The sequence below is a fragment of the Aphelocoma coerulescens genome, unplaced genomic scaffold (assembly GCF_041296385.1).
Source record: "Aphelocoma coerulescens isolate FSJ_1873_10779 unplaced genomic scaffold, UR_Acoe_1.0 HiC_scaffold_379, whole genome shotgun sequence".
Taxonomy (NCBI): domain Eukaryota; kingdom Metazoa; phylum Chordata; class Aves; order Passeriformes; family Corvidae; genus Aphelocoma; species Aphelocoma coerulescens.
This window is the reverse complement of record NW_027183722.1, coordinates 35,978-50,204: the sequence shown is the minus strand read 5'-3', so window position 1 is coordinate 50,204 and position 14,227 is coordinate 35,978. Positions and strand designations below refer to the sequence as shown.

The 14,227-nt window shown below is 61.2% G+C and overlaps 1 protein-coding gene across 2 annotated transcripts; it reads right to left on the bottom strand.

Annotated features, from left to right (window-relative positions):
- Window positions 1–62: 62 nt before the first annotated feature.
- LOC138101640 (nonsense-mediated mRNA decay factor SMG9-like) lies at window positions 63–13,073 on the bottom strand. 2 transcript variants are annotated; one of them, XM_068999411.1, is made up of 13 exons: window positions 12,950–13,073; window positions 12,220–12,291; window positions 11,858–12,101; window positions 10,589–10,686; window positions 10,403–10,515; window positions 9,386–9,497; window positions 7,752–7,847; window positions 7,583–7,668; window positions 6,591–6,694; window positions 4,154–4,261; window positions 2,077–2,205; window positions 993–1,134; window positions 63–205 (listed from the first exon to the last, which is right to left on the bottom strand). In XM_068999411.1, exons 1-13 carry the CDS (start codon window positions 13,040–13,042, stop codon window positions 127–129), a joined length of 1,476 nt encoding a protein of 491 aa, XP_068855512.1. In that variant the 5' UTR covers window positions 13,043–13,073; the 3' UTR covers window positions 63–126. The 2 variants fall into 2 exon arrangements, with proteins under 2 accessions (XP_068855512.1, XP_068855513.1); XM_068999412.1 differs by having other exon boundaries at window positions 11,858–12,098.
- Window positions 13,074–14,227: the final 1,154 nt, after the last annotated feature.

The following is a 14,227-nucleotide window of genomic DNA, read 5'->3' as shown; positions in this document are numbered from 1 at the left end:
ATTAAATATTTGGGGGGGATTAATTAACGTTTCTCGCTAATTAAGCCCCAAACGAGCCACTCTGAGGGTTTCCAGCGGGTTTATTGGTCCAGCGACACCCCCCTAGTTCTTCCCAGTGCTCCCAGTTCAGCCCAGTAAGCGGCCGTACTCGGCCAGGGCGGAGGATTTCTTCACCCCGTCCCAGATGCGGGCGGCGTAGTGGAACCTGCGACCAGTGTGGACCAGTGTGGACCAGTATGGACCAGTATGGACCAGTACGGACGAGTACAGGTCAGATACGTCCTCCCAGTTACCCCCAAACCCCCTCCCAGTTCACCCCAGTTACCCCCAAACCCCCTCCCAGTTCCTCCCAGTTACCCCCAAACCCCCTCCCAGTCCCTCCCAGTGCCCCCAAACCCCTCCCAGTCCCTCCCAGTTACCCCCAAACCCCTCCCAGTCGCTCCCAGTGCCCCCAATCCCCTCCCAGTTACCCCCAATCCCCTCCCAGTTGCTCCCAGTGCCCCCAGACCCCTTCCCAGTCCCTCCCAGTTCCTCCCAGTGCCCCCCAAACCCCTCCCAGTTCCTCCCAGTTCCTCCCAGTGCCCCCCAAACCCCCTCCCAGTTACCCCCAATCCCCTCCCAGTCGCTCCCAGTGCCCCCAAACCCCCTCCCAATTACCCCCAAACCCCTCCCAGTTCCTCCCAGTGCCCCCAAACCCCCTCCCCGTTCCTCCCAGTGCCCCCCAAACCCCCTCCCAGTCCCTCCCAGTCCCTCCCGGTGCCCCCAAACCCCCTCCCAGTTCCTCCCAGTGCCCCCCAAACCCCCTCCCAGTCCCTCCCAGTTCTTCCCAGTGCCCCCAAACCCCCTCCCAGTTACCCCCAAACCCCCTCCCAGTCCCTCCCAGTCCCTCCCGGTGCCCCCAAACCCCCTCCCAGTCCCTCCCAGTCCCTCCCAGTGCCCCCAAACCCCCTCCCAGTCCTTCCCAGTGCCCCCCAACCCCCTCCCAGTCTCACCAGTTGCGCTCGGTCAGGAGGCTGTGGGATAACTGGGAGCGGGCGGCCGCCAGGACCCTCCCCCGCAGCCGGGCCAGGAGCCCCCCGATGCCCCCCCGGCCCCGGAACGGGGGCAGGGCCGGGAACAGAGCCCCTCCCCCACCTGGGAGGGACGCACGGGGGTTACTGGGAGCACTGGGATGGACTGGGAGGGACTGGGATGGACTGGGAGGGACTGGGAGAGAGCGGGAGCTACTGGGAAAGGGTTTTGGGGGGGCTGGGAGGCAGATTGGGGGGTATTTGGGGGGACTGGGATGTACTGGGAGAGACTGGGATGTACTGGGAGGGATTGGGATGTACTGGGAGAGGGTTCAGGAGGAACTGGGAGGGTGTTGGGGCCTTTAATGGGGGCTCGGGGAGGGACTGGGATGGACTGGGAGGGACTGGGATGGACTGGGAGGGACTGGGATGTACTGAGATATACTGGGAGGGACTGGGATGGTTTGGGAGGGAACTGGGATGGACTGGGAGGGGATTTGGGGGGAACTGGGAGGGGACTGGGATGGGACTGGGATGTACTGGGAGGGATTGGGATGGACTGGGAGGGACTAGGATGGACTGGGAAGGACTGGGATGTACTGGGAGGGATTGGGATGTACTGGGAGGGATTGGGATGTACTGGGAGAGGGTTCAGGAGGAACTGGGAGGGTGTTGGGGCCTTTAATGGGGGCTCGGGGAGGGACTGGGATGGACTGGGAGGGACTGGGATGTACTGGGAGGGACTCGGATGTACTGAGATATACTGGGAGGGACTGGGATGGTTTGGGAGGGAACTGGGATGGACTGGGAGGGGATTTGGGGGGAACTGGGAGGGGACTGGGATGGGACTGGGATGTACTGGGAAGGACTGGGATGGGCTGGGAAGGACTGGGAGGGACTGGGAGAGACTGGGATGGACTGGGAAGGAGTTTAGGGGGTGCTGGGGGGGGTCCCCTGGGGGTTACTGGTCCATACTGGTTTATACCAGTCCATACCACTTTATACCAGTCCATACTGGTCCGTACTGGTTTATACTGGTTTATACTGGTCCGTACTGGTGCCTCACCTGCCCGGGGCAGGGCGTCCTCGGCCTCGTCCTCCAAGGGCGGCAGCAGGAACAGATTGACCTCGGCCTCGGGGGGGGCCGGGGGGGCCCCCGAATTGCCCGGGAGCAGCTCCCGCATGGAGAGCGACCCTAAAAACCCCAAACGGCCCCAAAATTCACCCCAAAATTCACCTGGGAACCCCAAAATCCTCCCCAAAATTCACCCCAAAATTCACCTGGGAACCCCAAAATCCTCCCCAAAATTCACCTGGGAACCCCAAAATTCACCTGGGAACCCCAAAATCCTCCCCAAAATTCACCTGGGAACCCCAAAATCCTCCCCAAAATTCACCTGGGAACCCCAAAATTCATCTGGGAACCCCGAAATCCTCCCCAAAATTCACCTGGGAACCCCAAAATTCACCTGGGAACCCCGAAATTCACCCCAAAATTCACCTGGGAACCCCAAAATCCTCCCCAAAATTCACCTGGGAACCCCAAAATTCACCTGGGAACCCCAAAATCCTCCCCAAAATTCACCTGGGAACCCCAAAATTCACCTGGGAACCCCGAAATCCTCCCCAAAATTCACCTGGGAACCCCAAAATTCATCTGGGAACCCCGAAATTCACCTGGGAACCCCAAAATCCTCCCCAAAATTCACCTGGGAGCCCCAAAATTCACCCGGGAACCCCGAAATGTCCCCAGAATTCACTTGGGAACCCCGAAATTCACCTGGGAACCCTGAAATTCACCCGAGAGCCCCAAAATGCCCCCCAAAATTCACCCGGGAGCCCCAAAATCCTCCCCAAATTCACCTGGGAACCCCGAAATTCACCCGGGAGCCCCAAAATGTCCCCAAAATTCACCTGGGAACCCCGAAATTCACCTGGGAACCCCAAAATCCTCCCCAAAATTCACCCAGGAACTCCAAAATATCCCCAAAATTCACCTGGGAACCCGAAAATTCACCTGGGAGCCCCAAAATTCACCTGGGAGCCCCAAAATCCCCCCAGAATTCACCTGGGAACCCCAAAATTCACCCCGGAACCCCAAATCCCCCTCCGGGCCCCCCCAAATCCCCCTCAGGCCCCCCAAATCCCCTTCAGGACCCCCAAAACCCCTTCAGGACCCCCCAAAACCCCTTCAGGACCCCCAAAACCCCTTCAGGACCCCCCAAATCCCCCTCAGGCCCCCAAATCCCCTTCAGGACCCCCAAATCCCCTTCAGGACCCCCAAAACCCCTTCAGGACCCCCAAAACCCCCTCAGGACCCCCAAATCCCCTTTAGAACCCCCAAATCCCCCTCAGGGCCCCCCCAAATCCCCCTCAGGGACCCCCCAAATCCCCTCAGGGACCCCCCAAATCCCCTTCAGGACCCCCAAAACCCCTTCAGGACCCCCAAAACCCCTTCAGGACCCCCCAAATCCCCCTCAGGCCCCCCAAATCCCCTTCAGGACCCCCAAAACCCCTTCAGGACCCCCAAATCCCCTTCAGGACCCCCAAACCCCCTCAGGGACCCCCCAAATCCCCTTCAGGACCCCCAAAACCCCCTCAGGGCCCCCCCAAATCCCCTTCAGGACCCCCAAAACCCCCTCAGGGACCCCGAAACCCCTCAGGGCCCCCCCAAATCCCCTTGAGGACTCCCAGAACCCCTCAGGGCCCCCCCAAATCCCCTTCAGGACCCCCAAATCCCCCTCAGGGCCCCCTCAGGACCCCCAAATCCCCCTCAGGCCCCCCAAATCCCCTTCAGGACCCCCAAAACCCCTTCAGGACCCCCAAATCCCCCTCAGGGACCCCCCAAATCCCCTTCAGGACCCCCAAAACCCCTTCAGGACCCCCAAATCCCCTTCAGGACCCCCAAAACCCCTTCAGGACCCCCAAATCCCCCTGAGGGACCCCCCAAATCCCCTTCAGGACCCCCAAATCCCCCTCCGGGACCCCCCCAAATCCCCTTTAGAACCCCCAAATCCCCCTCAGGGACCCCCCAAATCCCCTTCAGGACCCCCAAAACCCCCTCAGGGACCCCCCAAATCCCCTTCAGGACCCCCAAATCCCCCTCAGGACCCCCCAAATCCCCCCCGGCCCCCCGGCCGTACCCCGGTACTTGAGGCGGGAGTGCGCCATGAGCCGGCCCAGCACTCGCTGCATCTGCGCCAGGCGCCGTGGGGAGAAGCACTCGGGGGGCGCCCGGGTCTGCACGAACACTGGGGGGGCACACGGGGGTCACCGTGGGGCTGGGGGGCACTGGGAGGGCAGCTATGGGGCAGTTTGGGGCAGTTATGGGGTAGTTATGGGGCAGTTATGGGGCAGTTTGGGGCAGTTTGGGGCAGCTATGGGGCAGTTTGGGGCAGCTGTGGGGCAGTTATGGGGCAGTTTGGGGCAGTTATGGGGCAGTTATGGGGCAGTTTGGGGCAGTTTGGAGTGGTTTGGGGCAGTTATGGGGCAGTTTGGGGCAGTTATGGGGCAGTTTGGGGCAGTTTGGGGCAGTTATGGGGCAGTTTGGGGCAGTTTGGGGCAGTTTGGGGCAGCTATGGGGCAGTTATGGGGCAGTTTGGGGCAGTTTGGGGCAGTTTGGGGCAGTTATGGGGCAGTTATGGGGCGGTTTGGGGCGGTTTGGGGCAGTTTGGGGCAGTTATGGGACAGTTTGGGGCAGTTTGGGGCAGTTTGGGGCAGTTATGGGGCGGTTTGGGGCAGTTTGGGGCAGTTATGGGGTAGTTATGGGGCAGTTATGGGGCAGTTTGGGGCAGCTGTGGGGCAGTTATGGGGCAGTTTGGGGCAGTTTGGGGCAGTTTGGGGCAGTTATGGGGCGGTTTGGGGCAGTTTGGGGCAGTTATGGGGTAGTTATGGGGCAGTTATGGGGCAGTTTGGGGCAGCTGTGGGGCAGTTATGGGGCAGTTATGGGGCAGTTATGGGGCAGTTTGGGGCAGTTATGGGGCAGTTTGGGGCAGTTTGGGGCAGGTATGGGGCAGCTGGGCAGGTCTGTGGGGCAGGGTGTGTGGGGTAAGGTCTGCGGGGAAGCTCTATAGGGAAGGATCTGTGGGGCAGGATCTATGGGGCAGATCTGTGGCACAGGATTTATGGGGCAGGATCTATGGGACAGGATCTATAGGGCAGATCTATGGGGCAGGATCTGTGGGGCAGATCTATGGGGCAGGACCTATAGGGAAGGATCTATTGGACAGGATCTATAGGGCAGGATGTGTAGGGCAGGATAGGGCAGGACCTATAAGGCAGATCTATGGGGCAGGATCCATAGGGCAGGGTCTATAGGGCACGGTCTATGGGGCAGATGTGTGGCACAGGATCTATGGGGCAGATCTATAGAGCAGGATCTATGGGGCAGGATCTGTAGGATAGCATCTATGGGCCAGATCTATAGGGCAGCATCTGTGGGGGGACAAGATCTATGGGGCAGGATCTATGGGGCAGGATCTATGGGGCAGGATCTGTGGCACAGGATCTATGGGACAGGATCTATAGGGCAGATCTATGGGGCATATCTGTGGCACAGGATCTATAGGGCAGGATCTGTAGGACAAGATCTAAAGGGCAGGGTCTATGGGGCAGGATCTATAGGGCAGGGTCTATAGGGCACGGTCTATGGGGCAGATGTGTGGCACAGGATCTATGGGGCAGATCTATGGGGCAGGATCTGTAGGGCAGGATCTATGGGGCAGGATCTATAGGATAGCATCTATGGGCCAGATCTATAGGGCAGCATCTGTGGGGGAACAAGATCTATGGGGCAGGATCTATAGCACAGGATCTATGGGGCAGGATCCATAGGACAGGGTCTATAGGGCACGGTCTATGGGGCAGATGTGTGGCACAGGATCTATGGGTCAGATCTATGGGGCAGGATCTATGGGGCAGATCTATGGAGCAACATCTATAGGGCAGAATCTATGGGGCAGGATCCATGGGTCAGATCTATGGGGCAGGGTCTGTGGGGCAGATCTATGGGTCAGATCTATGGGGCAGGTTCTGTGGGTCAGATCTATAGCTCAGATCTATGGGGCAGGATCCATGGGTCAGATCTATGGGGCAGGGTCTATGGGTCAGATCTATGGGGCAGGATCTATGGGGCAGATCTATGGAGCAACATCTATAGGGCAGAATCTATGGGGCAGGATCTATGGGTCAGATCTATGGGGCAGGGTCTGTGGGGCAGATCTATGGGGCAGATCTATGGGTCAGATCTATGGGGCAGGGTCTGTGGGTCAGATCTATGGGGCAGGATCTGTGGGTCAGATCTATAGCTCAGATCTGTGGGGCAGGATCCGTGGGTCAGATCTATGGGGCAGGGTCTGTGGGTCAGATCTATAGCTCAGATCTGTGGGGCAGGATCCGTGGGTCAGATCTATGGGGCAGGGTCTGTGGGTCAGATCTATAGCTCAGATCTATGGGGCAGGATCCGTGGGTCAGATCTATGGGGCAGGATCTGTGGGTCAGATCTATAGCTCAGATCTATGGGGCAGGGTCTGTGGGGCAGATCTATGGGGCAGATCTATGGGGCAGACGTGTGGGGCTCACCCAGGTGTGGGTAATACTCCGAGGGCTCCTCGGCGCCGGCCCCGCTCGAGTCGTGGCTCGGGGACGGCGTCGGCGGCTTCACCATCTCGGCCGTCTGCAGGAACCTGGGGGGCAGAGGCTGGGGGGCAGCTGGGGGGCAGCTATGGGGCAGTTATGGGGCGGTTTGGGGCGGTTTGGGGCAGTTATGGGGCAGTTTGGGGCAGTTATGGGGCAGTTTGGGGCGGTTTGGGGCAGTTATGGGGCAGTTATGGGGAAGTTTGGGGCAGTTTGGGGCAGTTTGGGGCGGTTTGGGGCAGTTATGGGGCGGTTTGGGGCAGTTTGGGGCAGTTTGGGGCAGTTATGGGGCGGTTTGGGGCAGTTATGGGGCAGTTATGGGGCAGTTTGGGGCAGTTATGGGGCGGTTTGGGGCAGTTTGGGGCGGTTTGGGGCGGTTTGGGGCGGTTTGGGGCAGTTATGGGGCGGTTTGGGGTCACTCAAGGGTCACTCCGGGGTCACTCCGGGGTCACTCCGGGGTCACTCAGAGGTCACTCAAGGGTCACTCAGGGATCACTCAAGGGTCACTCCGGGGTCACTTAGGGGTCAGTTTGGGGTCACTCAGGGGTCACTCAGGGGTCACTCAGGGTCACTCAGGGGTCACTCAGGGGTCACTCAGGGATCACTCAGGGGTCACTGAGGGGTCACTCAGAGGTCACTCAAGGGTCATTCAGGGGTCACTCCGGGGTCACTCCGGGGTCACTCAAGGGTCACTCAGGGGTCACTCAAGGGTCACTCAAGGGTCACTCAGGGGTCACTCAAGGGTCACTCAAGGGTCACTCAGGGGTCACTCAGGGGTCACTCAGGGTCACTCAAGGGTCACTCAAGGGTCACTCAGGGGTCACTCAGGGGTCACTCAAGGGTCACTCAAGGGTCACTCAGGGGTCACTCAGGGTCACTCAAGGGTCACTCAAGGGTCACTCAGGGGTCACTCAGGGGTCACTCAGGGTCAGCCCCACCTGTAGAGCCCCAGGTCCGTGAACCAGTCCTGCACCAGCAGCACCACGTGGCACACGGTGAACAGGAAGGCGGCGATCTGCAGCGACTGGCGGCCCGCTCGTTAGCGCCGTCAGCGTAATTAACGCCTCATTTGCATAAACCACCCCCACCCCCCGGCCCCGCCCTCACCTGCGTCTCCACGTAGGCGTGGGGCAGCGCGAATTCCGGCGGCAGCTTCCGGTCGTTGTTGATCAGGTGATCCAGGTGGGCGGGGCTGAGGATGGGCTGGGGGGAGGGGTGGAGCCAAAGGGGGTGTGGTCAGTGGGAGGCCACGCCCACCCCCCCTCCCGGTATGCTAATGAGGGGGCGGGGAAAGGGGGAGTTGATTAGTTGTGGTAATTGTGGGTAATTACGGTAATTGTGGGTAATTACGGTAGTTGAGGGGCGGTTACGGTAAAAAGGGTAAATACGGTAATTGAGGTAATTACGGTAAAAAGGGTAAATGCGGTAGTTGGGGTAATTACGGTAATTGGGGCAATTACGGTAATTGGGGTCACTATGGTAATTGGGATAATTACGGTAAAAGGGGTAAATGCGGTAATTGGGGTAATTACGGTAACGGGGCTGAATATGGTAAGGGGGTAATTACGGTACTAGGAGTAATTACGGTAGTTGGGGTAATTACGGTAAAGAGGATAATTATGGTAATTGTGGGTAATTATGATAAATAGGGTAATTGCGGTAGTTGGAGTAATTACGGTAAAGTGGGTAATTACGGTAGCTGTGGGGAATTACGGTATTTGTCGTAATTATGGTAATTGGGGTAATTACGGTAAAGAGGGCAATTGGGGTAGTTGTGTGTAATTACGGTAAACGGGGTAATTACTGTAATTGGGGTAAATACGGTAATTCTGGGTAATTACGGTAACTGTCATAATTACGGTAAAGGGGGTAATTACGGTAATTGGGGGTAAATATGGTAATTGTGGGTAATTACGATAGCTTGGGTAATTAGGGTAATTGGGGGTAATTACGGTAGCTCAAGTAATTACAGTAAAGGAGGTAATTGGGGTAATTACGGTAAAGGGGGTAAATACGGTAATTGTGGGTAATTATGCTAATTATAATTACAGTAAAGAGGGTAAATATGATAAAGGGGGGTGGTTACGGTAAAGGGGGTAATTACGGTAATTGTGGGTAATTATGCTAATTGTCATAATTACGGTAAAGAGGGTAATTATGGTAAAGGGGGTAATTACGGTAATTGTGGGTAATTATGCTAATTGTCATAATTACGGTAAAGAGGGTAATTATGGTAAAGGGGGTAATTACGGTAATCGTGGGTAATTACGGTAACGGCGCAATTAGGGCAAACGGGGTAATTACAGCAATTATGGGGGCAATAATTACGTGGGGGCAATTACCGGGTGATTAGCGCCGAACACCCACTAATTAACAACAATTAAGGGCCAATTAGCGGCAGCCAGGTGGAACGGGTGACGCAAATTCCCGTTAACGACCGGGTAATTACGGCTAATTAGAGGCAATTACTGGGGACAATCAGCGCTAATCCACGGGGTAATTACAGGGGCGATGAACGACCTAATCAGCCTGGCTAATTAGCACCACTCAGCGGCGGCTAATGAACCCTCACCGGGGGCGCTAATTGCCGCTATTTACCCCCAGTTAACCCCTTCGGCGCTGGGGTGGTTTTTTTTTTTTCCGCGGCCGTTAGCGCTAATTAGCGGCGCTGTGGGGGGGGGAATGAGGACGAGCGGGGGGGGTGGTTAATTGCAGGCGGGTGGTTAATTAGCGTTAATTACCTGGGTGTCCAGGAAGAGCACGCGCTCCTGCGTGACGAACAGGTCGATGCCGCCGGTCTGGGCCCCGCCCCGTTCCCGCAGCTCCGGCGGCTGCGGCCGGAACACGAACGAGCTGGGGGGGGGGAGGGGCGGTCAGGGACATCCCCCTCCCCCAGTGCTGCCCGGTATAGACCGGTATAGACTGGTATAGACCGGTATAAACCCGTATAGACCGGCATAGACCAGTATAGACCGGTATAGACCAGTATAGTCCCGTGTAACCGAGTATAGCCCAGTGCTGCCCGGTATAGACCGGTATAGACCGGTATAGAGCAGTATAAACCAGTATAGATCGGTATAGACCAGTATAGACCAGTATAGAGCAATATAAACCAGTATAGACCGGTATAGACCCGTATAGCCCTGTGTAACCCAGTATAGCCCAGTGCTGCCCGGTATAGACCGGTATAGACCAGTATAAACCAATATAAACCGGTATAGACCGGTATAAACCAGTATAAACCGGTATAGACCAGTATAGACCAGTATAAACCAGTATAAACCAGTATAGACCGGTACAGACCAGTATAAACCAGTATAGACCAGTATAGACCAGTATAGACCAGTATAAACCAGTATAAACAAGTATAGACCGGTATAGACTGGTATAGACCAGTATAAACCAGTATAGACCAGTATAGACCAGTATAACCCAGTGCCGCCTGGTATAGACCGGTATAGACCAGTATAAACCAGTATAACCCAGTACAACCCAGTCCCTCCCAGTCCCCCCAATCCCCTCCCAGTCCCTCCCAATCCCCTCCCAGTCCCTCCCAGTGCCCCCCAATCCCCTCCCAGTCCCTCCCAGTCCCCCCAATACCTTCCCAATCCCCCCCAATCCCCTCCCAGTCCCTCCCAGTCCCCCCCAATCCCCTCCCAGTTCCTCCCAGTCCCCCCCAATCCCCTCCCAATCCCCTCCCATTCCCCTCCCAGTCCCTCCCAGTCCCCTCCCAGTCCCTCCCAGTGCCCCCCCAGTACCGCGGGTCCTCCTCGGGCTGGTTCCCGGCCAGCAGCGACAGCACCGTGGATTTGCCGGTGCCCTGCAGGCCCAGCGCTCCCACCACCAGCACGTCCGTCTGCTCCAGCAGGAACTGGGAGCACTGGGAGTCACTGGGAGGCCTCGGGGGGGGCCCCACCCCCCCCCCCCCCGGGCCCCTCCCCCACCTCCAGGGCGCTGTCGCACCAGTTCATCTGCTCGTCCACCAGTTTGATACTGGTTTTCATCTTCTCGGGCGCCGCCAGCCGCGCCTGGGCCTGGGCGGCTGCGGGGGGGGGGGGGGGGGGGGGAGGGGCGGGGCCAGATCGGGACACGCCCACTTGGACACGCCCCTCCCCCCCCGTGGTTTATCAGCCCTTGGCCCCGCCCACAGGTGTGACCACGCCCACACGGCTGGCCAATCACGGGGACCACGCCCACAAGAGGCCACGCCCACAAAGAGGCCACGCCCAGGTTTGGTTGCCACGCCCCCAAACCCCGCCCAACCCACTTTAACCCCGCCCCCTCCACCACAGCCACGCCCCTTTTAGCCCCGCCCATTGTGCCGACCACACCCCAACCCCAAAACCACGCCCACCTGCCCCACCCAATCTGAGGCCACGCCCACAGCGGCCACGCCCACCTCGGTTCCCACGCCCCCCCAAACCCCGTCCAATCCCCTCCTTTAGCCCCGCCCCCTCCACAACCACGCCCCTAATTTAGCCCCGCCCACCAAAACCACGCCCCTTTTAGCCCCGCCCACCAAAATTCACGCCCCTTTTAGCCCCGCCCCCACACCAAACCCCGCCCACCTGCCCCACCCAGTCCCTGAGACCACGCCCACCTTGGTCGCCACGCCCCCAAACCCCGCCCACTCCCCTAATTTAGCCCCGCCCAACCAAAACCACGCCCCTTTTAGCCCCGCCCATTGTGCCGACCACACCCCAACCCCAAAACTCCGCCCACCTGTCCCACCCAACCTGAGGCCACGCCCACAGCGGCCACGCCCACCTTGGTTGCCACGCCCCAAACCCCGCCCACTCCCCCTCCTTTAGCCCCACCCACCAAAACCACGCCCCTTTTAGCCCCGCCCCCACACCAAACCCCGCCCAATCCCAGCGACCACGCCCACCTTGCTTGCCACGCCCCCCCGCCCAACCCACTTTAACCCCGCCCCTCCACCACAACCACGCCCCTTTTAGCCACGCCCACAACCAGACCACACCCCCAACCCCAAACCACGCCCACCCGCCCCGCCCAATCCCAGCGACCACGCCCACCTCGGTTCCCACGCCCCCAAGCCCCGCCCCCTCCCCTCCTTTAACCCCGCCCCCTCCACCGTAACCACGCCCCTTTTAGCCCCACCCACTGCATCGACCACGCCCCCAACGCCCAAACCACGCCCACCGTGGTGGCCACGCCCCCCCACCACGCCCCTTCTGGCCCCGCCCACTCACGGTCGAGCGCGGCGGGCGGGGCCAGCCCGCGGCTGTGCAGTTGATAGACAGGCTGGGTGGGGCGGGGCCCCTCCCTCTCCAGGGGCGGGGCCTGGCTCGGCCCCTCCCCCGCGGCCGCCGAGGCCCCGCCCCCTCCCCGCCCCTCCTCCCTCGGCTTCATCAGCACGATGGGCGGGGCCGGCGCGGGAGGGGGCGGGGCTTGCGCTGGCCCCGCCTTGGGCGCGGCCGGGGCTTGCTGCTGCTGCTGGCCCAAAAGGGAAAGTGACGTCAGAGGGCGTGGCCACAGCACGTGGGAAGGGGCCACGCCCTTTTTTTGGGGTGGCCACGCCCCTTTTTGGGGTTGCCACGCCCCCCCGGCTCACCCGCTCGGCCGGGGGCTTGGCCAGGATGATCGGGGTCTTCTGCAGGGTCCCCGCCGGCTCCTCCCCCACCTCCTGCGGGGACACGCCCACCACTCAGGCCACGCCCACCCTCATTAGAGCGCCGCAGGCCACGCCCACTCCGATTCGGACACGCCCCCTCCTGCCCCGCCCTTCCGAAAGCCACGCCCCCTCCCCGCCCATCCCACGTGCGGGCTGCTGTCAATCATCCCGAGGCCACGCCCCACCCTTCGTGCAGCTGTCAATCATCCCGAGGCCACGCCCCACCCCTCGTGCAGCTGTCAATCATCCCGAGGCCACGCCCCACCTCTCATGCAGCTGTCAATCATCCCTTGGCCACGCCCCATCCCTCGTGCAGCTGTCAATCATCCCTTGGCCACGCCCCACCCCTCGTGCAGCTGTCAATCATCCCTTGGCCATGCCCCACCCTTCGTGCAGCTGTCAATCATCCCTTGGCCACGCCCCACCCCTCGTGCAGCTGTCAATCATCCCTTGGCCACGCCCCACCTCTCATGCAGCTGTCAATCATCCCTTGGCCACGCCCCATCCCTCGTGCAGCTGTCAATCATCCCTTGGCCACGCCCCACCCCACCCCTCGTGCAGCTGTCAATCATCCATTGGCCACGCCCCACCCTTCGTGCAGCTGTCAATCATCCCGGAAGCCACGCCCCCACGTGGCCACGCCCACCCCACCCCCCAAAGCCCCGCCCACCCTTCGCTCTCCGCCGCCTCCTTCCGGTTCCTTCTCGCGGTTCCAGCAGCGCCGCCGCGCGGCGGGGGCGGGGCTCTGCCCCGAGTCGGACATGGCGGCACCGGGAGGGTCCCCTCAGAGCCCCTGAGGGGGTCCCGGGAGTCTCAGAGCCCCTGAGGGGGTCCCGGAGGGTCTCAGAGCCCCTGAGGGGGTCCCGGAGGTTCCTGAAGGGTTGCCGGAGGCTCCCGGGGGTCCCCGAGCCCCTGATGGGGTCCCGGAGGGTCCTGGAGGGTCCCCGAGCCCCTGAAGGGGTCCCGGAAGGTCCCGGAGGTTCCCGGGGGTGTCCCGGGGGTCCCGCAGCCCCTGAGGGGTTCCCGGAGGGTCCTGGAGGGTCCCCGAGCCCCTGAGGGGGTCCCGGAAGGTCTCGGAGGTTCCCGGGGGTGTCCGGGGGGTCCCGCAGCCCCTGAGGGGTTCCCGGAGGGTCCTGGAGGGTCCCCGAGCCCCTGAGGGGGTCCCGGAAGGTCTCGGAGGTTCCCGGGGGTGTCCGGGGGGTCTCGGAGCCCCTGAGGGGTCCCGGGGGTGTCGCGGGGGTCCCCGAACCCCTGAGGGGGTTCCCGGAGACTCCCGGGGATCCCCGAGCCCCTGAGGGGCTCCCGGAGGGTCCCGGAGGGTCCCGCAGCCCCTGAGGGGGTCTCGGATCTTCTGAGGGGTTCCCGGAGGCTCCCGGGGGGTTCCTTGAGGGTTCCCGATCTCCTGAGGGGTTCCTGGAGGTTACCGGAGGCTCCCGGGGGGTTCCGGAGGGTCCCGGATCTCCTGAGGGGGTCCCGGGGGGTCCCGCAGCCCCTGAGGGGTTCCCGGAGGTTACCGGGGGCTCCCGGGGGGTTCCGGAGGGTCCCGGATCTCCTGAGGGGGTCCCGGAGGCTCCCGGGGGGGTCTCTGAGGGTCCCCGATGCCCTGCGGGGTTCCCGGGGGGGTTCCTGAGGCCCCTGAGGGGTTCCCGGGGGGGGTCCGGGCCCTTTCCGCGCTCCCGGCGCGCGCGGCCGAGGGGAGGGGGCGTGGCCGGCGCCGAGGGCCGCGCGCAGGCGCGGGAGGGGGCGGGGCCTGCGGCTCGCGCTGCGCGTGCGCGGGAGGAGGGGCGGGGCCTAAATTTAAAGGGACAGGCGGCGTTTTCTAAATTTTTTTTTTTTTTTTTTTTAAAAAGGGGGGGGGAGGGGCGCGTTTCGCGTCACGTGACCCGAGCTGCCGCTTCCCCTCCCCCCCCTCCCCTCCCCCCCCAATAAACAACTCCGCGGTCTCGTT